This window comes from Triticum aestivum, chromosome 1B (assembly GCF_018294505.1).
Source record: "Triticum aestivum cultivar Chinese Spring chromosome 1B, IWGSC CS RefSeq v2.1, whole genome shotgun sequence".
Classification (NCBI taxonomy): domain Eukaryota; kingdom Viridiplantae; phylum Streptophyta; class Magnoliopsida; order Poales; family Poaceae; genus Triticum; species Triticum aestivum.
Genome location: NC_057795.1, coordinates 569,671,284 through 569,695,639, shown reverse-complemented (window position 1 = coordinate 569,695,639; position 24,356 = coordinate 569,671,284). Strand labels below are relative to the sequence as shown.

General features: G+C 44.6%; 1 protein-coding gene across 1 annotated transcript; it reads right to left on the bottom strand.

Moving 5' to 3' along the window:
• Nucleotides 1–47: 47 nt before the first annotated feature.
• On the bottom strand, nt 48–1,424 carry LOC123095693 (basic proline-rich protein). The gene has a single exon (XM_044517245.1). The coding sequence runs from the start codon at nt 1,178–1,180 to the stop codon at nt 335–337; it is 846 nt and encodes a 281-aa protein (XP_044373180.1). The 5' UTR covers nt 1,181–1,424; the 3' UTR covers nt 48–334.
• Between the last annotated feature and the right edge of the window lie 22,932 nt (nt 1,425–24,356).

Genomic DNA, 24,356 nt, shown 5'->3' with positions numbered 1-24,356 from the left:
GCACAAGAAAGATCGGAGCGCAGTTAATGTACTAGGAAGTAGGAAGGGAAGAGGAATCAATGCAGTTCATTACAGAGATACCCTGGCTAGCTTAGCTTGGATTAGCTACAGTCTACAGGACAGATTACACCGGACACCAAACAAACTAGTTGTACAGATGCGTACACCAGAGAGCTGGGGCTAATCTCTTCCCCGGGATACAAAATTCCAGCCCGAGAAGAAGTTGCCAGCGAGATTACATTCACCGAAACAGCACGGCTTCTAAATCTGGTTACTCCTAACTGTGACAATGGAGCACTGATTACTTACTGACGGACTCACGGGAGGATGAATGTTACAGGAAGATGAAGCATTCCATGGACACCAGCGGGTTCTCCAGGGACTCCTTCCCCTCGCCTTCACCGTCACCGGCCGCGCCGTCGCTGCCTGGGGGAGTATCCGTATACTCCTGCTCCGGTGCCTGCGGTGCCGGCGGCGATGCACAGTGCGTAGGAGGACCGTGCGGGTGCGGCTTCGCCGCCACCGGTGGCTGGGGAGGCGCCTCCTGTGTACGTGGCGGCGTCGGAGCGCGGCCGCACGGCCTCGCGGGCACGGGCGGCTTCCGCTGCGCGCACGGGGCCGAGCCGGCAGCGTCGCGGCGCTGGTCCTGCGCCCGCTTCGCGGCGGGCGACGGCGACCTGCGCCCGGGGTCGCGCCGCGGGGGCGGAGGCGACGGTGACGCGCGCCCGCGCCTGCCAGGGACGGCGGCGCCGTGGTCTCGGTCCCGCCTGGCGCGCCTGGGCTCGCCACCGGGCGCGGCCCTTCCCTGCCGGCACCTGGGCGGCTTGGACGGGGAGCGCTCGGGCCCGGCCACCGTGGTCGCGGCCGACGACTCGGACGCCGCCTCCGACTTCTCCTCGACGGAGCGCGCGGGCCTGCTGACCCTGCCGCCGACGCCATGCCCGTCCTTCGCCCTGGCGGTGCCGCCATCCTTGGCCCTGGCCTTCTCCGCCGACGGCGCCACCACAGCGCCACCGGCCACGCGCCTGGGCCTGGGCCGCGGCTTGACGCGCGGCGTCTCCGAGAGCACCTCCTTGACCTTCTCCTCCTCGGGCGGCGGCAGGTCCCGGGCCTCGACGGCCTTCCTCCCATCGGCCGCGCCCGGCGGCTCGCCGCGCTTCTTGCTGACGCAGCAGCCCATGCCCGCACCGTCCTTCCCGCTTCTACCAGGCTTCTAGCCGAGCTTAGCTTAGCTAGCTATGCGGCCATGGCTGGTCTGATGGTGGTGAGCAGGAGGGAGGGAGGGACAGACAGGGGGGAGTGGGAGAGCGAGCGGAGAGGACAGTGAGTGGCTTTGGGTTTCCCTCCGTTGTGCTTTGATTTGTGTGAGCCGAGGAGGCCTTGGCTGTGCTGCGGCAGTGTGGTGGGAGACCGGGAGTCAAAAGGGCTCAGCTACTCTGAGCTCTAATTAAGCTGCGTTTATCTGAGAGTTGAGCTTATAATACTGATCAGGGGTCATGTTCTTGCTCACTGGAAAGTGGTATTCACGACCTGTCCTTTTTTCACTGTAACATGGCAAAACTTGGTCGTGCACAGAAAGAAGGACAGCACATTGTAACATGGCTATGTCTGTAGGGAAAAAGTCCATTTTAAACCTTGATTTTTTAGGTGTTCGGCAAATCAAACCCTAAAGTTGAAATCCCTGTTGTTCTCACTCTAAACTAATGAATCCTGGTCCAAATCAAACCTTAGTGCCGTTTTGGCCCAAAAAACGTTGACGTGGCCAGTGTCAACCGGGATTGCTCTGAGTGGTGGGCCAGGTTATAACTGCAATGCGCGAGGGCGAACAACAAATGGATTGGGGATTTGGGGGAAGAAACGAGGGCTAGGCGACGGCGGAGGCGGAGGCAATTCCTGAGCGGGCCGGCGACAGAGGCGATCTCGCAGGGGGCGGCGGCGGCTCCGTCCAAGGCAATGTCGTGGTCTTCGGGTCGTTCTCAGGTCGCAGCTTCCGTCGACCTCCGAAGGAGAGGGGACGAATCGAGGTCGCTGGTGCCCTACCGGGAGAGCCCGATGGCGTACGAGCCGGAGAAGCTCTGCTGGTGCAGGCCGCGTCGGAAGGCGCCGAGATGGATCTTGTGGAGCCGTCAGAACCCAGGCAGGAGGTACTACGCCTGCATGGATGCCATGGTGAGCTTCATTTTTGTTCTATTTTTCTGTTCATTAGTTCTTCTCCCTTCTCAATGATTTCTATTGGTACAATTGAACAACATGGTGGTTGTGGCTTTGTTGAATGCTACGATGATCCTCTGCCAAAGTTCTTGAGTGATTTGATTGGAGATTTGCGAGATGAAGTGCGTAGACTGAGAGGAGAAGGAAGTGTTGTTGTGTTTGAAGATCCCACTGCAGTTGTGGCTCTGCCTGCAGCTCAAAGAGGAAGAGAGGTGGTGGCTATGTATCTGGAAGATCAGCTCGAGGAGAAAAATGCAGGGATAGATGCACTGAAGGGGAAATATCAGAATGTTGTCTTGCTTTTTCTTGTCTTTGTGGTAGGTTTAGTGGCAGGGAAGATGCTCCTGCAGTAAGCTTGTTTAGTGCTACCTGTATGCAATGTAATACTGGTTAGTGGTTTAGACTCAAGTGATCTTTTGGCACTGGAGATGCAAGTTGTAAGCCATGTTTAAATTTGTGACCTGGAAGTTGTATGCATGCAATGTTTAGCCTGAATTGAGTGGAAGTTATGTTCTTGCCATCAATTGCAGTCATGAAAAGTTGCATAATGCATATAAGCACTAAAATGTGTGCTGTCAAAATTGTAATAAAATAGCAAGATCATGCAGACAATGGTGAAAATAGGAAGATAATGCATATAAGTTTGCAATCTTTGCTGGCAAATTTGTACCACTGAAATTCTACTAAGACCACTCAAATGCAAACTTCAGGACAGCATTGTGAAGCTAAACATAGATAAGAAAGAAATGCAACTGATGATAGAAAGGTCATCCAGACCAAATTAAATCCACATAAACTAGGTTTGAAACAAGTCATAGACCCACATATACAGTTTGAGCCATGAACAAAATATATGTTTGCAACATTACATCACAAATGTTTTGGAACATTGCAACATCAGCAAAAGTACTAGATGCATCCCTTCTTCTTCCCCTATTTTCAGCTATGACTAGTAGTTTCCACTACAAGTGAAATACTGGAAGCTAAGCACTGATGATGCAGCCCTTCTTCTTCCCCTCTTAGCTCCTGAGCCAGTCCTTCTAGAAGTAGATGCTCCTGGTTGTGTAAGGGCAGCAGATGATCCAGCTTCAGCAGTTGCAGTTCTCTTTCTTGGAGGCTTAAACCTGTTGGAACTTGTACCGGCAGAAGTAGGGGTGGGCATTTAAACCGAAAACCGAAGAACCAAACCGAAAGAACCGGGACCGGAGCCAAATAGACCTGAACCGAAAAAACTGATGCTAAATTCGGTCAGCAGTTGTAGAAAACCGAAATTGATTCGGCTAGTTCGATCGTAACCAACGCATACCCAAAAGTATCGAGCAACCGAGAAAAATCAGGAAGAGGCAATCTCCACATATCAGGCCCATAGCCCACTAGTCCATTTACCATGTGCACGTGTCCATCAAGGGCCTTCACGTTTTCTCTAGAAAAATGTAGGCCTTCACGTGGCTAGCCCTTGAGCCTTGAGTCCTATCCGCCAGCCGCCAGCTAGACCACGAGGTCGAGGTGATGCTCGTCGCCGCCACCGCTCCTGCTTGATCCCGACGACTAGCGCCATGCATCTTCGCCCTCTTCCTCCCTCCACTTCAAATCTCCATCGGCTCTCTATCCCAGCCGGCCAACATCACGCCCGATGACCCGCATCTACAAACCGTAGGATCTCATCTTTGCGAGCGAGTGGCCGGCTAACCTGTCTCCCGAGATGTAACTGCAGTTGTTGGGGAACATAGTAATTTCAAAAAAATTCCTATGCACACGCAAGATCATGGTGATGCATAGCAACTTGAGGTGAAAGTGTTGTCCATGTACCCTCACAGACCGAAAGCGGAAGCGCTAGAACAAAGTGGTTGATGTAGTCGTACGTCTTCACGGCCCGACCGATCAAGCACCGAAACTATGGCACCTCCGAGTTCTAGCACACGTTCAGCTCGATGACGTCCCTCGAACTCCAATCCAGCTGAGTGTCGAGGGAGAGTTCCGTCAGCACGACGGCGTGGTGACGATCTTGATGTTCTACGGTCGTAGGGCTTCGCCTAAGCATTGCTACAATATTATCGAGGAAGACTATGGTGGAGGGGGGCACCGCACACCGCTAAGAGATCAAGAGATCAATTGTTGTGTCTAGAGGTGCCCCCCTGCCCCCGTATATAAAGGAGCAAGGGGGGAGGGGCGGCCAGCCAAGGAGGGGGCGCGCCATGGGGAGTCCTACTCCCACCGGGAGTAGGATTCCCTCCTTTCCTTATTGGACTTGGAGAAGGGGGGAAAGAGGAGGGAGAGAGAGGAACGAAAGGGGGGCGCCGCCCCCCTCTCCTTGTCCTATTCGGACTAGGGGGAGGGGCGCGCGGCCCAGCCCTGGCCGCCTCTCCTCTTCTCCACTAAGGCCCACTATGGCCCATTAAGCCCTCGGGGGGTTCCGGTAACCCCTTGGTACTCCGGTAAAATCCCAATTTCACCCGGAACACTTCCGATATCCAAATATAGGCTTCCAATATATCAATCTTCATGTCTCGATCATTTCGAGACTCCTCGTCATGTCTGTAATCACATCCGGGACTCCGAACAACCTTCGGTACATCAAAACTCATAAACTCATAATATAACTGTCATTGAAACCTTAAGCGTGCGGACCATACGGGTTCGAGAACTATGTAGACATGACCGAGACACATTTCCGGTAAATAACTAATAGCGGAACCTGGATGCTCATATTGGCTCCTACATATTCTATGAAGATCTTTATCGGTCAAACCGCATAACAACATACGTTGTTCCCTTTGTCATCGGTATGTTACTTGCCCGAGATTCGACCGTCGGTATCTCAATACCTAGTTCAATCTCATTACCGGCAAGTCTCTTTACTCGTTGTGTAATGCATCATTCCGTAACTAACTCATTAGCTACATTGCTTGCAAGGCTTATAGTGATGTGCATTACTGAGAGGGCCCATAGATACCTCTCCGACAATCGGAGTGACAAAACCTAATCTCGAAATACGCCAACTCAACATGTACCTTTGGAGACACCTGTAGAGCTCCTTTATAATCACCCAGTTATGTTGTGACGTTTGGTAGCACACAAAGTGTTCCTTCGGTAAACGGGAGTTGCATAATCTCATAGTTGTAGGAACATGTATAAGTCATGAAGAAAGCAATAGCAACATACTAAACGATCAAGTGCTAAGCTAACGGAATGGGTCAAGTCAATCACATCATTCTCCTAATGATGTGATCCCGTTAATCAAATGACAATTCATGTCTATGGTTAGGAAACATAACCATCTTTGATTAATGAGCTAGTCAAGTAGAGGCATACTAGTGACATTAAGTTTGTCTATGTATTCACACATGTATCATGTTTCCGGTTAATACAATTCTAGCATGAATAATAAACATTTATCATGATATAAGGAAATTAATAATAACTTTATTATTGCCTCTAGGGCATATTTCCTTCAGCAGTTGCATCTCTCCCATCCCTTCTATCAGATGTGTATTTCTGGTTTTTTGTTGATAAGTTTTTGTTTCCGTCAACACTGGTGCATGTCTTCCTCCCATGCGTGTTTGTTTACTTTGTGATCGGTGTATTCGGTCAGTAACTGAGTACCGAACCGAAACATTGGTGCACCGAATCATCGGTTAGCAGCAATTTAGAAGACCGATCGGTCACTATTTTCTGAGAACCGATATTAGTAGTAAACCGAGAAACCAAACCGAATGGTTCGGTCTAACCGAATGCCTAGCCCTAAGCAGAAGGGTCTGGTGGTACTGAACTAGTTGTTGTTGGTGGAGCTTGGGGTTGAGATGCAGAGGCAGAAGCACTTCCTTTTGCTTGCTGCAAATTTAGGATAAGTATCAACAAAAGAGTAATAACCGGGATAAATATGGAATAAGTAGATGAGCCAGAAAATACCTCAGGTAGTTTTGGCAAGATGTGCATTCTTTTTCTTGCCTCTCTCTGGATTTTGTTTACAGCCAGACTTGTTGTGTCTAGGGTTACCACGTAATGAGCATTTGATGATTGTGCCATGCTTGCTCATTTTCTTTTCCTTAGGCTGCTCAGTTTCTTCTCTTATCTTGTCATTATTTTTAGGCCTTCCTTTCTTTTCTTTTCCTAGCAACCTAACATACTCAGGAGGCACTAGCCTAGGATTGGGTGACACTGGCCACATCATTTCATCCTCCACTGGTTGCAAGTATGCTCGTATATTTTGTTGAATAATTCAACAAAGTAGCAAGGAGCAATAAAATCTTCAATATTTTTGTTGCACTTGTAGATGGCACTAATTGCATGGTGCCAAGGAAGCCCTGCCAGCTGGAAGTAGCCACAAGAGCATGTCCATTTATCTAGGTTCACCGTGTACTGCCTCCCTCTCCCATTGACTTGCTTCACTTCAAATCCATCCTCTCCATTCCAGAGCACCTCTAGATATTGTGTTCTTGCAATACTTTTCTTGAGCTTCTTAAACATAGCAGGGCATATTTTCCCTATAAACTTGGCACCCTTCTCTCTCTGTTCTTGAATTCTCACTAGCACTTTCTTCCTAATTTTCTCATTCATAGAAATAATAGGATAAAACCAAGCATCAACTACTCCATGGTTGAATGACTCACAAAGGTTGTTGTCAACTGACTCACAGTATGAACCAACTAGGAAAAAGACCCTAGCCCAGTGCACTAGCTCAGTTCTCATGATGTCCTTAGCCCCTTCAGGTGTCACCTATGCAAGCTTGTCCTTGTAGTAGTTAAAATCTTGCCTATTTGCAGCCTTAGCAATTGCCCAAATGTTCTTTTGCCACTCATTATCTCTATGTTTCTTCCTCCAATTAGCATAAATGTGCCTAGCACACATCCTATGCTCTACTTCAGGTAGGTAATCCTTCACTACATTTATCAAACTCTTCTGTTGATCAGAAATAATAACCCAGCCAGCTCCATTATTGTTTATTTCCAAGTCCTTCAAGAGCAGCCCAACAAACCACTTCCAGGTTATATTTGTTTCATTCTCAACTACAGCCCAGGCTAGCGGATACATCTGATTATTTGCATCTCTGCCAATGGCACACAGTATCTCATTGCTACGTCTTGAGCTTGCGTTGGTTTTCCTTGAAGAGGAAAGGGTGATGCAACAATAGTAGCGTAACTATTTCCCTCAGTTTTTGAGAACCAAGGTATCAATCCAGTAGGAGGCTCCTCAAAAGTCCCAGGCACCTACACAAACAAACAAAGAACTCGCAACCAACGCAATAAAGGGGTTGTCAATCCCTTCACGGCCACTTGCGAAAGTGAGATCTGATAGAGATAGTATGATAAGATAAATATATTTTTGGTATTTTATGATATAGATTGGAAAAGTAAAGATGCAAATAAAAGTAGATTGAAAGCTTATATGATAAAAGATAGACCCGGGGGCCATAGGTTTCACTAGTGGCTTCTCTCAAGATAGCATAAGTATTACGGTGGGTGAACAAATTACTGTCGAGCAATCGACGTAACCATTTACGACTAGCTCTTTGTCACCTCCATAAACGAGAAACATATCCTTAGTCCTTTTCAGGCATTTCAGGATATTCTTGACCGTTGTCCAGTGATCCACTCCTGGATTACTTTGGTACCTCCCTGCTAAACTTATTGCTAAGCATACATCAGGTCTGGTACATAGCATTGCATACATGATAGAGCCTATGGCTGAAGCATAGGGAACATCTTTCATTTTCTCTCTATCTTCTGCTGTGGTCGGGCATTGAGTCTGACTCAACTTCACACCTTGTAATACAGGCAAGAACCCTTTCTTTGCTTGATCCATTTTGAACTTTTTCAAAACTTTATCAAGGTATGTGCTTTGTGAAAGTCCAATTAAGCGTCTTGATCTATCTCTATAGATCTTGATGCCTAATATGTAAGCAACTTCATTGAGGTCTTTCATTGAAAAACTTTTATTCAAGTATCCTTTTATGCTATCCAGAAATTCTATATCATTTCCAATTCACAATATGTCGTCTACATATAATATCAGAAATGCTACAGAGCTCCCACTCTCTTTCTTGTAAATACAGGCTTCTCCAAAAGTCTGTATAAAACTATATTCTTTGATCACACTATCAAAGCATTTATTCCAACTCCGAGAGGCTTGCACTAGTCCATAAATGGATTGCTGGAGCTTGCACACTTTGTTAGCACCTTTTGGATCGACAAAACCTTCTGGTTGCATCATATACAACTCTTCTTCCAGAAATCCATTCAGGAATGCAGTTTTGACATCCATTTGCCATATTTCATAATCATAAAATGCGGCAATTGCTAACATGATTCAGACAGACTTAAGCATCGCTACGGGTGAGAAAGTCTCATCATAGTCAACTCCTTGAACTTGTCGAAAACCTTTCACAACAAGTCGAGCTTTGTAGACAGTTACATTACCATCAGCGTCAGTCTTCTTCTTGAAAATCCATTTATTTTCAATGGCTTGCCGATCATCGGGCAAGTCAACCAAAGTCCATACTTTGTTCTCATACATGGATCCTATCTCAGATTTCATGGCCTCAAGCCATTTTGCGGAATCTGGGCTCATCATTGCTTCCTCATAGTTCGTAGGTTCGTCATGGTCAAGTAACATGACTTCCAGAATAGGATTACCGTACCACTCTGGTGCGGATTTTACTCTGGTTGACCTACGAGGTTCGGTAGTAACTTGATCTGAAGTTTCATGATCAATATCATTAGCTTCCTCAGTGATTGGTGTAGTCGTCACAGGAACCGGTTTCTGTGATGAACTATTTTCCAATAAGGGAGCAGGTACAGTTACCTCATCAAGTTCTACTTTCCTCCCACTCACTTCTTTCGAGAGAAACTCCTTCTCTAGAAAGGATCCAAATTTAGCAACAAAAGTCTTGCCTTTAGATCTGTGATAGAAGGTGTACCCAATAGTCTCTTTTGGGTATCCTATGAAGACACACTTCTCCGATTTGGGTTCGAGCTTATCTGGTTGAAGTTTCTTCAGATAAGCATCGTAGCCCCAAACTTTAAGAAACGACAACTTTGGTTTCTTGCCAAACCACTGTTCATAAGGCGTCGTCTCAATGGATTTTGATGGTGCCCTATTTAACGTGAATGCGGTCGTCTCTAAAGCATAACCCCAAAACGATAGCGGTAAATCAGTAAGAGACATCATAGATCGTACCATATCTAGTAAAGTACAATTACGATGTTCGGACACACCATTACGTTGTGGTGTTCCGGGTGGCGTGAGTTGTGAAACTATTCCGCATTGTTTCAAATGTAAACCAAACTCGTAACTCAAATATTCTCGTCCACGATCAGATCGTAGAACCTTTATTTTCTTGTTACGATGATTTTCCACTTCACTCTAAAATTCTTTGAACTTTTCAAATGTTTCAGACTTGTGTTTCATTAAGTAGATATACCCATATCTGCTCAAATCATCTGTGGAGGTGAGAAAATAACGATACCCGCCGCGAGCCTCAATATTCATTGGACCACACACATCAGTATGTATGATTTCCAATAAATCAGTTGCTTGCTCCATAGTTCCGGAGAACGGCGTTTTAGTCATCTTGCCCATGAGGCACGGTTCGCAAGTACCAAGTGATTCATAATCAAGTGATTCAAGAAGTCCATAAGTATGGAGTTACTTCATGCGCTTTACACCAATATGACCCAAACGTCAGTGCCACAAATAAGTTGCACTATCATTATCAACTCTGCATATTTTGGCTTCAACATTATGAATATGTGTATCACTACTATCGAGATTTAATAAAAATAGACCACTCTTCAAGGGTGCATGACCATAAAAGATATTACTCATATAAATAGAATAACCATTATTCTTTGATTTAAATGAATAACCTTCTTGCATCAAACAAGATCCAGATATAATGTCCATGCTTATCGCAGGCACCAAATAACAACTATTCAGGTCTAAAACTAATCCCGTAGGTAGATGTAGAGGTAGCGCGCCGACCGCGATCACATCGACTTTGGAACCATTTCCCACGCGCATCGTCACCTCGTCCTTAGCCAATTTTCGCTTAATTCGTAGTCCCTGTTTCGAGTTGCAAATATTAGCAACAGAACCAGTATCAAATACCCAGGTGCTACTGCGAGCATTAGTAAGGTACACATCAATAACATGTATATCACATATACCTTTGTTCACCTTGCCATCCTTCTTATCTGCCAAATACTTGGGGCAGTTCCGCTTCTAGTGACCAGTCTGTTTGCAGTAGAAGCACTCACTCTCAGGCTTAGGTCCAGATTTGGGTTTCTTCTCTTGAGCAGCAACTTGTTTGTTGTTCTTCTTTAAGTTCCCCTTCTTCTTCCCTGTACCCTTTTTCTTGAAACTGGTGGTCTTATTGACCATCAACACTTGATGCTCCTTCTTGATTTCTACCTCCGCAGCCTTTAGCATTGTGAAGAGCTCGGGAATAGTCTTGTCCATCCCTTGCATATTATAGTTCATCACGAAGCTCTTGTAGCTTGGTGGCAGTGATTGAAGAATTCTGTCAATGACACTATCATCAGGAAGATTAACTCCTAGTTGAATCAAGTGATTATTATACCCAGACATTTTGAGTATATGTTCACTGATAGAACTATTCTCTTCCATCTTGCAGCTATAGAACTTATTGGAGACTTCATATCTCTCAATCCGGGCATTTGCTTGAAATATTAACTTCAACTCCTGGAACATCTCATATGCTCCATGACGTTCAAAACATCATTGAAGTCCCAGTTCTAAGCCGTAAATCATGGCACACTGAACTATCGAGTAGTCATCAACTTTGCTCTGCCAGACGTTCTTAACGTCGTCAGTTGCATCTGCAGCAGGCCTGGCACCCAGCGGTGCTTCCAGGACGTAATTCTTCTGTGTAGCAATGAGGATAATCCTCAAGTTACGGACCCATTCCGTGTAATTGCTACCATCATCTTTCAACTTAACTTTCTCAAGGAACACATTAAAATTCAACGGAACAACAACACGAGCCATCTATCTACAACAAACATAGACAAACAAAATACTATCAGGTACTAAGTTCATGATAAATTTAAGTTCAATTAATCATATTACTAAAGAACTGCCACTTAGACAGACATCTCTCTAGTCATCTAAGTGATCACGTGATCCAAATCAACTAAACCATGTCTGATCATCACGTGAGATGGAGTAGTTTTCAATGGTGAACATCACTATATTTATCATATCTACTATATGGTTCACGCTCGACCTTTTGGTCTCCATGTTCCAAGGCCATATCTGTATATGCTATGCTCGTCAAGTTTAACCTGAGTATTCTGCGTGTGCAACTGTTTTGCACCCGTTGTATTTGAACGTAGAGCCTATCACACCCGATCATCACGTGGTGTCTCAGCACAAAGAACTTTCGCAATGGTGCATACTCAGGGAGAACACTTCTTGATAATTAGTGAGAGATCATCTTATAATGCTACCGTCAATCAAAGCAAAATAAGATGCATAAAGGATAAACATCACATGCAATCAATATAAGTGATATGATATGGCCATCATCATCTTGTGCTTGTGATCTCCATCTCCGAAGCACCGTCGTGATCACCATCGTCGCTGGCGCGACACCTTGATCTCCATCGTAGCATCGTTGTCGTTTCGCCATCTATTGCTTCTACGACTATCGCTACCGCTTAGTGATAAAGTAAAGCAATTACAGGGCGCTTGCATTTCTTACAATAAAGTGACAACCATATGGCTCCTGCCAGTTGCCGATAACTCAGTTACAAAACATGATTATCTCACACAATAAATATAGCATCATGTCTTGACCATATCACATCACAACATGCCCTGCAAAAACATGTTAGACGTCCTCTACTTTGTTGTTGCAAATTTTACATGGCTGCTACGGGCTGAGCAAGAACCGTTCTTACCTACGCATCAAAACCACAATGATAGTTCGTCAAGTTAGTGATGTTTTAACCTTCGCAAGGACCGGGCGTAGCCACACTCGGTTCAACTAAAGTTGGAGAAACTGACACCCGCCAGCCACCTGTGTGCAAAGCACGTCGGTAGAACCAGTCTCGCATAAGCGTACGCGTAATGTCGGTGCGGGCCGCTTCATCCAATATACCGCCGAACCAAAGTATGACATGCTGGTAAGCAGTATGACTTGTATCGCCCACAACTCACTAGTGTTCTACTCGTGCATATAACATCTACGCATAAAACCTGGCTCGGATGCCACTGTTGGGGAACGTAGTAATTTCAAAAAAAATCCTACACACATGCAAGATCATGGTGATGCATAGCAACGAGAGGGGAGAGTGTTGTCCACATACCCTCGTAGACCGAAAGCGGAAGCGTTAGAACAACGCGGTTGATGTAGTCGTACGTCTTCATGGCCCGACCGATCAAGCACCGAAACTACAGCACCTCCGAGTTCTAGCACACGTTCAGCTCGATGACGTCCCTCGAACTCCTATCCAGCCGAGTGTCGAGGGAGAGTTCTGTTAGCATGATGGCGTGGTGGCGATCTTGATGTTCTACCATCGCGAGGCTTCGCCTAAACACTGCTACAATATTATCGAGGAAGACTATGGTGGAGGGGGGCACCGCACACCGCTAAGAGATCAAGAGATCAATTGTTGTGTCTAAAGGTGCCTCCTGCCCCCGTTTATAATGGAGAAAGGGGGGAGGGGCGGCCGGCCAAGGAGGGGGCGCGCCATGGGGAGTCCTACTCCCACCGGGAGTAGGACTCCCTCCTTTCCTTGTTGGACTTGGAGAAGGAGGGAAAGAGGAGGGAGAAAGAGGAAGGAAAGGGGGGGCGTCGCCCCCCTCTGTTTGTCCTATTCGGACTAGGGGGAGGGGCACGCGGCCCAGCCCTGGCCGCCTCTCCTCTCTCCACTAAGGCCCACTATGGCCCATTAAGCCCCCGGGGGGTTCCGGTAACCCCTCGGTACTCCGGTAAAATCCCAATTTCACCCGGAACACTTCCGATATCCAAATATAGGCTTCCAATATATCAATCTTCATGTCTCGATCATTTCGAGACTCCTCGTCATGTCCGTAATCACATCCGGGACTCCGGACAACCTTCGGTACATCAAAACTCATAAACTCATAATATAACTGTCATCGAAACCTTAAGCATGCGGACCCTACATGTTCGAGAACTATGTAGACATGACCGAGACACGTTTCCGGTCAATAACCAATAGCGGAACCTGGATGCTCATATTGGCTCCTACATATTCTACGAAGATCTTTATCGGTGAAACTGCATAACAACATACGTTGTTCCCTTTGTCATTGGTATGTTACTTGCCCGAGATTCGATCATCGGTATCTCAATACCTAGTTCAATCTCGTTACCAGCAAGTCTCTTTACTCGTTATGTAATGCATCATTCCGTAACTAACTCATTAGCTACATTGCTTGCAAGGCTTATAGTGATGTGCATTACCGAGAGGGCCCAGAGATACCTCTCCGACAATCGGAGTGACAAAACCTAATCTCGAAATACGCCAACTCAACATGTACCTTTGGAGACACCTGTAGAGCTCCTTTATAATCACCCAGTTACATTGTGACGTTTGGTAGCACACAAAGGGTTCCTCCGGTAAACGGGAGTTGCATAATCTCATAGTTGTAGGAACATGTATAAGTCATGAAGAAAGCAATAGCAACATACTAAATGATCAAGTGCTAAGCTAACGGAATGGGCCAAGTCAATCACATCATTCTCCTAATGATGTGATCCCGTTAATCAAATGACAACTCATGTCTATGGTTAGGAAACATAACCGTCTTTGATTAATGAGCTAGTCAAGTAGAGGCATACTAGTGACATTAAGTTTGTCTATGTATTCACACATGTATCATGTTTCCGGTTAATACAATTCTAGCATGAATAATAAACATTTATCATGATATAAGAAAATAAATAATAACTTTATTATTGCCTCTAGGGCATATTTCCTTCAGCAGTTGCATCACTCCCATCCCTTCTATCAGATGTGTATTTCTGTTTTTTTGTTGATAAGTTTTTGTTTCCATCAACACTGGTGCATGTGTTCCTCCCATGCGTGTTTGTTTACTTAGTGATTGGTGTATTCGGTCAGTAACTGAGTACCGAACCGAAACATTGGTGCACCGAATCATCGGTTAGCAGCAATTTAGAAGACCGATCGGTCACTATTTTCTGAGAACCGATATTAGTAGTAAACTGAGAAACCAAACCGAATGGTTCGGTCTAACAGAATGCCTAGCCCTAAGCAGAAGGGTATGGTGGTACTGAACTAGTTGCTGTTGGTGGAGCTTGGGGTTGATATGCAGAGGCAGAAGCACTTCCTTTTGCTTCCTGCAAATTTAGGATAAGTATCAACGAAAGTGTAATAACCGGGATAAATATGGAATAAGTAGATGAGCCAGAAAATACCCCAGGTAGTTTTGGCAAGATGTGCATTCTTTTTCTTGCCTATCTCTGGATTTTGTTTACAGCCAGACTTGTTGTGTCTAGGGTTAACACATAATGAGCATTTGATGATTGTGCCATGCTTGCTCATTTTCTTTTCCTTAGGCTGCTCAGTTTCTTCTCTTCTCTTGTCATTATTTTTAGGCCTTCCTTTCTTTTCTTTTCCTAGCAACCTAACATACTCAGGAGGCACTAGCCTAGGATTGGGTGACACTGGCCACATCATTTCACCCTCCACTGGTTGCAAGCAATGCTCGTATATTTTGTTGAACACTTCAACAAAGTAGCATGGAGTAATAAAATCTTCAATATTTTTGTTGCACTTGTAGATGGCACTAATTGCATGGTGGCAAGGAAGCCCTGCCAGCTAGAAGTAGCCACAAGAGCATGTCCATTTATCTAGGTTCACCGTGTACTGCCTCCCTCTCCCATTGACTTGCTTCACTTCAAATCCATCCTCTCCATTCCAGAGCACCTCTAGATATTGTGTTCTTGCAATACTTTTCTTGAGCTTCTTAAACACAGCAGGGCATATTTTCCCTATAAACTTGGCACCCTTCTCTCTCTGTTCTTGAATTCTCACTAGCACTTTCTTCCTAATTTTCTCATTCATAGAAATAATAGGATAAAACCTAGCATCAACTACTCCATGGTTGAATGACTCCCAAAGGTTGTTGTCAACTGACTCATAGTTTGAACCAACTAGGAAAAAGGCCCTAGCCCAGTGCACTGGCTCAGTTCTCATGATGTCCTTAGCCCCTTCAGGTGTCACCTATGCAAGCTTGTCCTTGTAGTAGTTAAAATCTTGCCTATTTGCAGCCTTAGAAATTGCCCAAAATTTCTTTTGCCACTCATTATCTCTATGTTTCTTCCTCCAATTAGCATAAATGTGCCTAGCACACATCCTATGCTCTACTTCTGGTAGGTAATCCTTCACTACATTTATCAAACTCTTCTGTTGATCAGAAATAATAACCCAGCCAGCTCCATTGTTGTTTATTTCCAAGTCCTTCAAGAGCAGCCCAACAAACCACTTCCAGGTTATATTTGTTTCATTCTCAACTATAGCCCAGGCTAGAGGATACATCTGATTATTTGCATCTCTGCCAATGGCACACAGTAGCTCACTGCTACATCTTGAGCTTGCATTGGTTTTCCTTGAAGAGGAAAGGGTGATGCAGCAATAGTAGCGTAAGTATTTCCCTCAGTTTTTGAGAACCAAGGTATCAATCTAGTAGGAGGCTCCTAAAAGGTCCCAGGCACCTACACAAACAAACAAAGAACTCGCAAGCAATGCAATAAAGGGGTTGTCAATCCATTCACGGCCACTTGCGAAAGTGAGATCTGATAGAGATAGTATGATAAGATAAATATATTTTTGGTATTTTATGATATAGATTGGAAAAGTAAAGATGCAAATAAAAGTAGATTGAAAGCTTATATGATAAAAGATAGACCCGGGGGCCATAGGTTTCACTAGTGGCTTCTCGCAAGATAGCATAAGTATTACGGTGGGTGAACAAATTACTATCGAGCAATTGATAGTAAAGCTAATAATTATGAGATTATCTAGGTGTGTTCATGTATATAGGCATCACGTCCGCAACAAGTAGACCGACTCCTGCCTGCATCTACTACTATTACTCCACACATCGACCGACTCATGCCTGCATCTAGAGTACTAAGTTCATAAAGAACAGGGTAACACATTAAGAAAGATGGCATGATGTAGAGGGATAAACTCATGCAATATGATATAAACCCCATCTTTTTATCCTCAATGGCAACAATAAAATACGTGCCTTGCTGCCCCTTTTGTCACTGGGAAAGGACACCGCAAGATTGAACCCAAAGCTAAGCACTTCTCCCATTGCAAGAAAGATCCATCTAGTAGGCCAAACCAAACTGATAATTCGAAAAGACTTGCAAAGATAACTCAATCATACATAAAAGAATTCAGAGGAGATTCAAATATTTCTCAAAGATAAACTTGATCATAAACCCACAATTCATCGGATCTCGACAAACACACCGCAAAAAGAGTTACATCGAATAGATCTCCAAGAAGATCGAGGAGAACATGGTATTGAGATCCAAAAAGAGAGAAGAAGCCATCTAGCTAATAACTATGGACCCAAAGGTCTGTGGTAAACTACTCACAACTCATCGGAGGGGCTATGGTGTTGATGTAGAAGCCCTCCGTGGTCGATTCCCCCTCCGGAGGAGCACCGGCGAAGGCTCCAAGATGGGATCTCGCGGATACAGAAGGTTACGTTGGTGGAATTAGGTTTTCGTTGGCTCCCCTGATGTTTTCGGGGTACATGGGTATATATAGGAGGAAGAAGTACGCCGGTGGCCGCCCGAGGGGCCCATGAGATAGGGGGCGCGCCCTGTAGGGGTGGGCGTGCCCTCCACCCTCGTGGTCGCCTCGACTGCTTCTTGACTTGCACTCCAAGTCCTTTGGATCACGTTCGTTCCAAAAATAACACTCCCAAAGGTTTCATTCCGTTTGGACTCCGTTTGGTATTCCTTTTCTTCGAAATACTGAAATAGGCAAAAAAGCAGCAATACGGGTTGGGCCTTCGGTTAGTAGGTTAGTCCCAAAAATGATATAAATGTGTAAAGTAAAGCCCATAAACATCCAAAACGGGTAATATAATAGCATGGAACAATAAAAAATTATAGATACGTTGGAGACGTATCACTCACCCTTCACTGCACCTTTAAAGAAACATCCATCAAGGCCTATTACTTTTCTGCAACCAGCCTCGAGTCATTGCTTCATTGCATTAAAGCACACAAAGAAGCTTTGGAACACACTTTCTTCCTTGTTTGTTGGATCCATGGAGACAGAAGCTGTGCTTCCAGGGTTGCTCCTTAGCAGTTCAAGTTGGTACTCTAGTGTACTCATTGTTCATTCCACACAACAATTTATCCATGACAATTTTTTTGCATGCTTGCACTTTTAAGTAGAGACATCAGCAAACATATCTTGCAAAATAGTTGCTTTCATGCTGTCAATTTTTCACATAGGATTTGCCAATATGAAGTGCTCATACCTCTGTGCAATCACCTTTGCAGTAACCAATTTGTTGCATCTATTCTGTGCACATTGGTGATCATCATTGTATGTTATCACTTGGAATCTTGCAGTTCTTGATATCTTGGCTGCATATATAAGCCATGGGCATCCAGGACATCCACACTTTGCCCTTACTATATCACACTCAGGTTTCATGAACAATATGCTCCTTTTTGTTACTACTCCATATTTTCTCAAAGCTTTGCACAACTGATTCTTGCTTCTAAAAACCATGGTCAAAGCAAAATGTGGTACTTCACTTTCAGTGTTGTATCTTGGGAATGTGCTCTTCCTCTTCCTTATATGACCATCTGAATCTTCATCATAGTTGTAGTATTCATCAGATGAATCATAATTCCAATCTGTTTCTTCTCTTTCAAATTGTTCCTCCATGTTGGCAATTAGATCAATTGGCACAGGACCTGTAGCATCCCTTCAAATCCAGCTCTTGGACTCCTTCATCCTTTTCTTAAACTTCCTAGCATGTCTTCTAAGCTCCACAACTTCTGAATCGTCCCCACTGTCATCAGTATGTCCAATGTATTCAGTGTCACTTTCTGAATCTGAATTTTCTTTGCCATTCTTAAATGTGCAGCTGTGACCATTTGGTCATTGACATGGCCTGAAGCTTGAGGTTCAGAAGCAGAGGCAAATGCACCTTGAGTTGGATTCAAAACCTGGAAAAAAGCTCCTTCAATCCCTGCCATTTCATGATCAACATCTACTTGTCTTGCACTGCCTCTTGTCTTCTTGATGGGGATGCAAATTCTCTGTGTGATCACACCACTTTCATCAGTAATGAGAACATCAGTGTCGGATTCTGCAGGTTGAACAACAATTATCACGGCATCTAGTTCATCATCACTTTGTTCCATTATTTCATCCTCAAAGTCACTCCCGCTGATGCTGTCATTGCTATCTTCCTCTCCATGATACTCCACATACACATCAGCAACTCCTCCAACACAAATATAGTCAACCATCTTCACAGACCCAATGTCATCATGAAGGGAAAACCAAGCCATTGATAACCTCTTTCCCAGGAAGCAGAAAAGTAGAACTTCATAGATTCCTTCAATTCAGTATGATCTCTTATATAACCTTTCACTTCCTGCAGAGACAATTTATCCCTCTCAATCTCTGACATGGCTTCTTCTCCCCCAACATAGTCCAAATTTGGACCAATGTGGATGAACTGCCCTCCAATATGAAATTGAACGTTCAAAATCTCACTTAAGTCCATGATTTCACTAAGATAAACATACACAGCAATCAAAATAAAGCATATGAACCTATTCCCCTTCAAAAAAAAATCAAGATTTTGGGTCACCCAAAATCATTCCCAATTTTGCTGCTATAGACCCTAACTCTAATGACGCAGCTACTCTAAACTATAAAGAACATGTGAGGAGGTCATCCAGGACATTACCTTCTTCTTGGACGCGCCATCAAGTTGTCACTATCATCACAGCGGCGGCGATGAACCGTCGGTCGCCATTGTCGTCGCAAGAGAAGGAGGAAGGCAGGGGACACGGAGACAACAAAGTGAGATGACGTGCCAAAGTGGGCCAACCCACTTTTATCACCGCAAGCGCGCGCCGAACGACCCATCCTGGCCACCCCTTTGCCACGTCGGCAATCCCCATTTGGGAAACGACGCGAAGCTTTGATTCGGACCGGGATTCGTTAGTTTAGGGTGAGAACGACATGGATTTCGACTTTACGGTTTGATTCACCGAACACCTATTAATTCAAGGTTTTAAATGGATTTTTTCCGTGTCCACAGGGTCCCGAGGTCCTTTTTGTGTCAAATATTTGCAAAGAAAATGAAAATGAAGATTCGCATTCCGTCGTAGGTATTTGATATGTCCATTTTGCATCATCCATTTATATCAATATTTTTTGCATTATGATATGTACACATTATATCTCAATACTTATGGCTATTCTCTCTTATTTTACAAGGTTTACCATGAAGAGGGGGAATGCCGGCAGCTGGAATTCTGGCTGGAAAGGGAGCAAACATTGGAAACCTATTCTGCACTGCTCTAAAAATCCTGAAACTCCACGAAACATCTTTTTGGAATTAATAAGAATTATTGAGCGAAAGAAATACATCAGGGGGCCCACACTTTGGCCAGGAGAGTGGGGGGTGCCCCCCCCCTACTGGGCGCGCCCCCTGTCTCCTGGGCCCCCTGGTGGGCCTCCGGTGTCCATCTTCTGCTATATGAGAGCTTTTACCCTGGAAAAAATCGTGGGAAAGCTTACGGGACGAAACTCCACCACCACGAGGCGGAACCTTGGCGGAACCAATCTAGGGCTCTGGCGGAGCTGTTCTGCCGGGGACACTTCCCTCCGGGAGGGGGAAATCATCACCAATGATCCTCTCATTGGGAGGGGTCAATTTCCATCAACATCTTCACCAGCACCATCTCCTCTCGAAACCCTAGTTCATCTCTTGTATCCAATCTTGTATCCAAACCACGAATTGGTACCTGTGGGTTGCTAGTAGTGTTGATTACTCCTTGTAGTTGATGCTAATTGGTTTACTTGGTGGAAGATCATATGTTCAGATCCTTAATGCATATTATTACTTATCTGATTATGAACATGAATATGCTTTGTGAGTAGTTTACGTTTCTTCCTGAGGACATGGGTGAAGTCTTGCTATTAGTAGTCATGTGAATTTGGTATTCGTTCAATATTTTGATGAGATGCATGTTGTCTTTTCCTCTAGTGGTGTTATGTGAATGTCGACTACATGACACTTCAGCATTATTTGGGCCTAGAGGAAGGCATTGGGAAGTAATAAGTAGATGATGGGTTGCTAGAGTGACAGAAGCTTAAACCCTAGTTTATGTGTTGCTTCGTTAGGGGCTGATTTGGATCCATATGTTTAATGTTGTGGTTAGGTTTACCTTAATACTTCTTTTGTAGTTGCGGACGCTTTTAGTAGGGGTTAATCATAAGTGGGATGCTTGTCCAAGTAAGGGTAGTACCCAAGCACCGGTCCACCCACATATCAAATTATCAAAGTATCGAACGTGAATCATATGAGCGTGATGAAAACTAGCTTGACGATAATTCCCATGTGTCCTCGGGAGCTCCTTTCTCATTATTAGAAATTGTCCAGGCTTATCCTTTGCTACATAAAGGATTGGGACACCTTGATGCACTTTATTTACTTTATTTACTTGTTACTCGTTACTATTTATCTTATCACAAAACTATCTATTACCTACAATTTCAGTGCTTGCAGAGAAAACCTTACTGAAAACCGCTTATCATTTCCTTCTGCTCCTCGTTGGGTTCGACACTCTTTCTTATCAAAAGGACTACGATAGATCCCCTACACTTGTGGGTCATCAAGACTCTTTTCTAGCGCCGTTGCCGGGGAGCGTAGCACTTTTGGTGAGTGGAACTTGGTAAGGAAACATTTATATAGTGTGCTAAAATTTTCTGTTACTTGTCACTATGGAAACTAATCGTTTGAGGGGCTTGTTCGGGGTATCTTCACCCTAACCAGAAGAGCAAAGAGTTGCTCCTCAACCTACTGAACTTTATGAAAATATTTACTTTGAGATTCCTTCGGGTATGATAGAGAAACTGCTAGCTAATCCATTTGCAGGAGATGGAACATTGCATCCCGATTTACACCTTATCTTTGTGGATGAAGTTTGTGGATTATTTAAGCTTGTAGGTATTCCTGATGATGTTGTCAAAAGGAAGGTCTTCCCTTTATCTTTGAAGGGATATGCATTGACATGGTATAGGCTATGTGATGATACGAGATCTTGGAATTATAAGCGATTGAAGTTGGAATTTCACCAGAAGTTCTATCCTATGCATCTTGTTCATCATGATCGTAATTACATATATAATTTCTGGCCTCGCGAAGGATAAAGCATCGCTCAAGCTTGGGGGAGGCTCAAGTCAATGTTATATTCATGCCCCAATCATGAGCTCTCCCGGGAAATGATTATTCAAAACTTTTATGCTCGGCTTTCTCTTGATAATCGCAATCTGCTCGATACTTCCTGTGTTGGTTCTTATATGCTGAAGACTATTGATTTCAAATGGGACTTATTGGAAAGAATTAAATGCAACTCTGAAGATTGGGGTTCCGGCGATGGTAAGGAGTCAGGTATGACACCTAAGTTCGATTGTGTTAAATCTTTTATGGACACCGATGCTTTCCGTGGATTTAGCGCTAAGTATGGACTTGACTCTAAGATAATAGTTTCTTTCTGTGAATCTTTTGCTACTCACGTTGATCTCCCTAAAGATAAGTGGTTTAAATATAATCCTCCTGTTGAAGTGAAAGTAGTTGCACCTATTACAGTCGAAGAAAAGACTATCGCCTATAGTGATCCTATTGTCCCTACTACTTATGTTGAGAAACCTCCTTTTCATGTTAGGATAAAGGATCATGCTAAAGCTTCGACTGTTGTTCGTAAGAGTAATACTAGGACTTATACATCTCCCGAGCAAATCAATGTTGAACCTAGTATTGCTATGGTTAAAGATCTCTCGGATGATGATTTAGATGGGCATGTTATTTATTTCTGTGGTGAGACTGCTAATATTGCTAGACCAGATACTAAGAAACATAGACCTATTGTCACGCCCAATATGCGACCCTATCCAAAAGGAACTCGAAGGTCCCACCAAGGATAGATCCGCATATTGAAACGCTTTTGCAAGGTGGATATCATTACATCAACATTACATAATAGATGGGGATACATACATAAGGCATACAATGCCACTCGAATACAACATCACAATACATAAGAGCATCATCCAACTACGGATGAAACACAAACAGAAACTCAAACGACATCCACCCTGCTAGCCCAGGCTACCGACCCGGAACCTATCCCCTGATCGAAGAAGCAGAAGAAGAACTCAACGCAAGCAAGCATCGCTCTCGCGTCATGGTCATCGCATAACCTATACCTGCAACTGTTGTTGTAGTAATCTGTGAGCCACGAGGACTCACCAATCCCATTACCATGGGTATCAAGACTAGCAAAGCTTAAAGGGAAAGGAAGGGGTAAAGTGGTGAGGCTGCATCAGCGACTAAGCATATATGGTGGCTAACATACGCAAATAAGAGCGAGAAGAGAGCAAGTGGAACGGTCGTCAACTAGCAATGATCAAGAAGTGATCCTGAACTCCTACTTACGTCAAACATAACCTAGAAAACCGTGTTCACTTCCCGGACTCCGCCGAAAAGAGACCATCACGGCTACACACGCGGTTGATGCGTTTTAATTCGGATCTGGTGTCAAGTTATCTACAACCGGACATTAACAAATTCCCATCTGCCTATAACCGCAGGCATGGCTTTCGAAATATTATACCCTGCAGGGGTGTCCCAACTTAGCCCATGACAAGCTCTCGCGATCAACGAAGGAATAGACCTTCTCCCAGGAAGACCCGATCAGACTCGGTATCCCGGTTTACAAGACATTTCGACAATGGTAAAACAAGACCAGCAAGACCGCTCGATGCGCCGACAATCCCGATAGGAGCTGCACATATCTCGTTCTCAGGGCAACACCGGATGAGCAATCCGTACAACTAAAACCAGACCTCAAGTTTCCTTGAGGGGGCACTGCAAAGGGCTCTAGTTCGGACCAACACTTAGACAAGCACTGGCCCGGGGGGGTATAATAAAGATGACCCTCGAGAGAGCGACTCCCAAGGGAAAAGTAGGTGGTGGTGTGGCAAATGGTAAAACCAAGGTTGGGCCTTGCTGGAGGAGTTTTATTCAAAGCGAACTGTCAAGGGGGTCCCATAAATCACCCGACCGCGTAAGGAACGCAAAATCCGGGAACATAACACCGGTATGACGGAAACTAGGGCGGCAAGAGTGGAACAAAACACCAGGCATAAGGCCGAGCCTTCCACCCTTTACCAAATATATAGATGCATTAATAATATAAGAGATATTGTGATATCCCAACCAAAATCCTGTCCACCATGGAGAAATCTTCAACTTCACCTGCAACTAGCAACGCTATAAGAGGGCCTGAGCAAAGCGGTAACATGGCCAAACAATGGTTTGCATAGGAAAGGTGTCAAAGGTTAGAGGTTCATGGCAATTTGGGGAGGCTTGATGAGCAAAAGATAGGTAACGCAGCAATAGCGATAGAACGAAGCAACTAGCATGGCAATGATAGTAGTGAGATCCAGGGTAGCGGTCATCTTGCCTGAAATCCCGCAAGGAAGAAGAACGAGTCCATGAAGAAGACAAATGGAAGTAGTCGAACGGATCCTCACAACTCCGGAACGAAACCGAAGCTAACGAGAGAAGCAAACCGGAAAGAAGCAAACAACATGGTAAACAACCATCACATGAACATGGCATGATGCACAATCAAGTATGATGCATGTCCGGTTTAATGAGGCATGGCATGGCAAGTGCAACAAACAATACTACAAGTTAAGTGGAGATCAATATGCAACTAGTTGCATATTGACAAAACACCACATGCAATTATTTAGTTTGATCTCGGTTAAAAACCCAACAATTTTAAATGTTGTTAAACATGGCAAGGGGTGAAGCATATGAAAACTACCTATCTCAGCAAG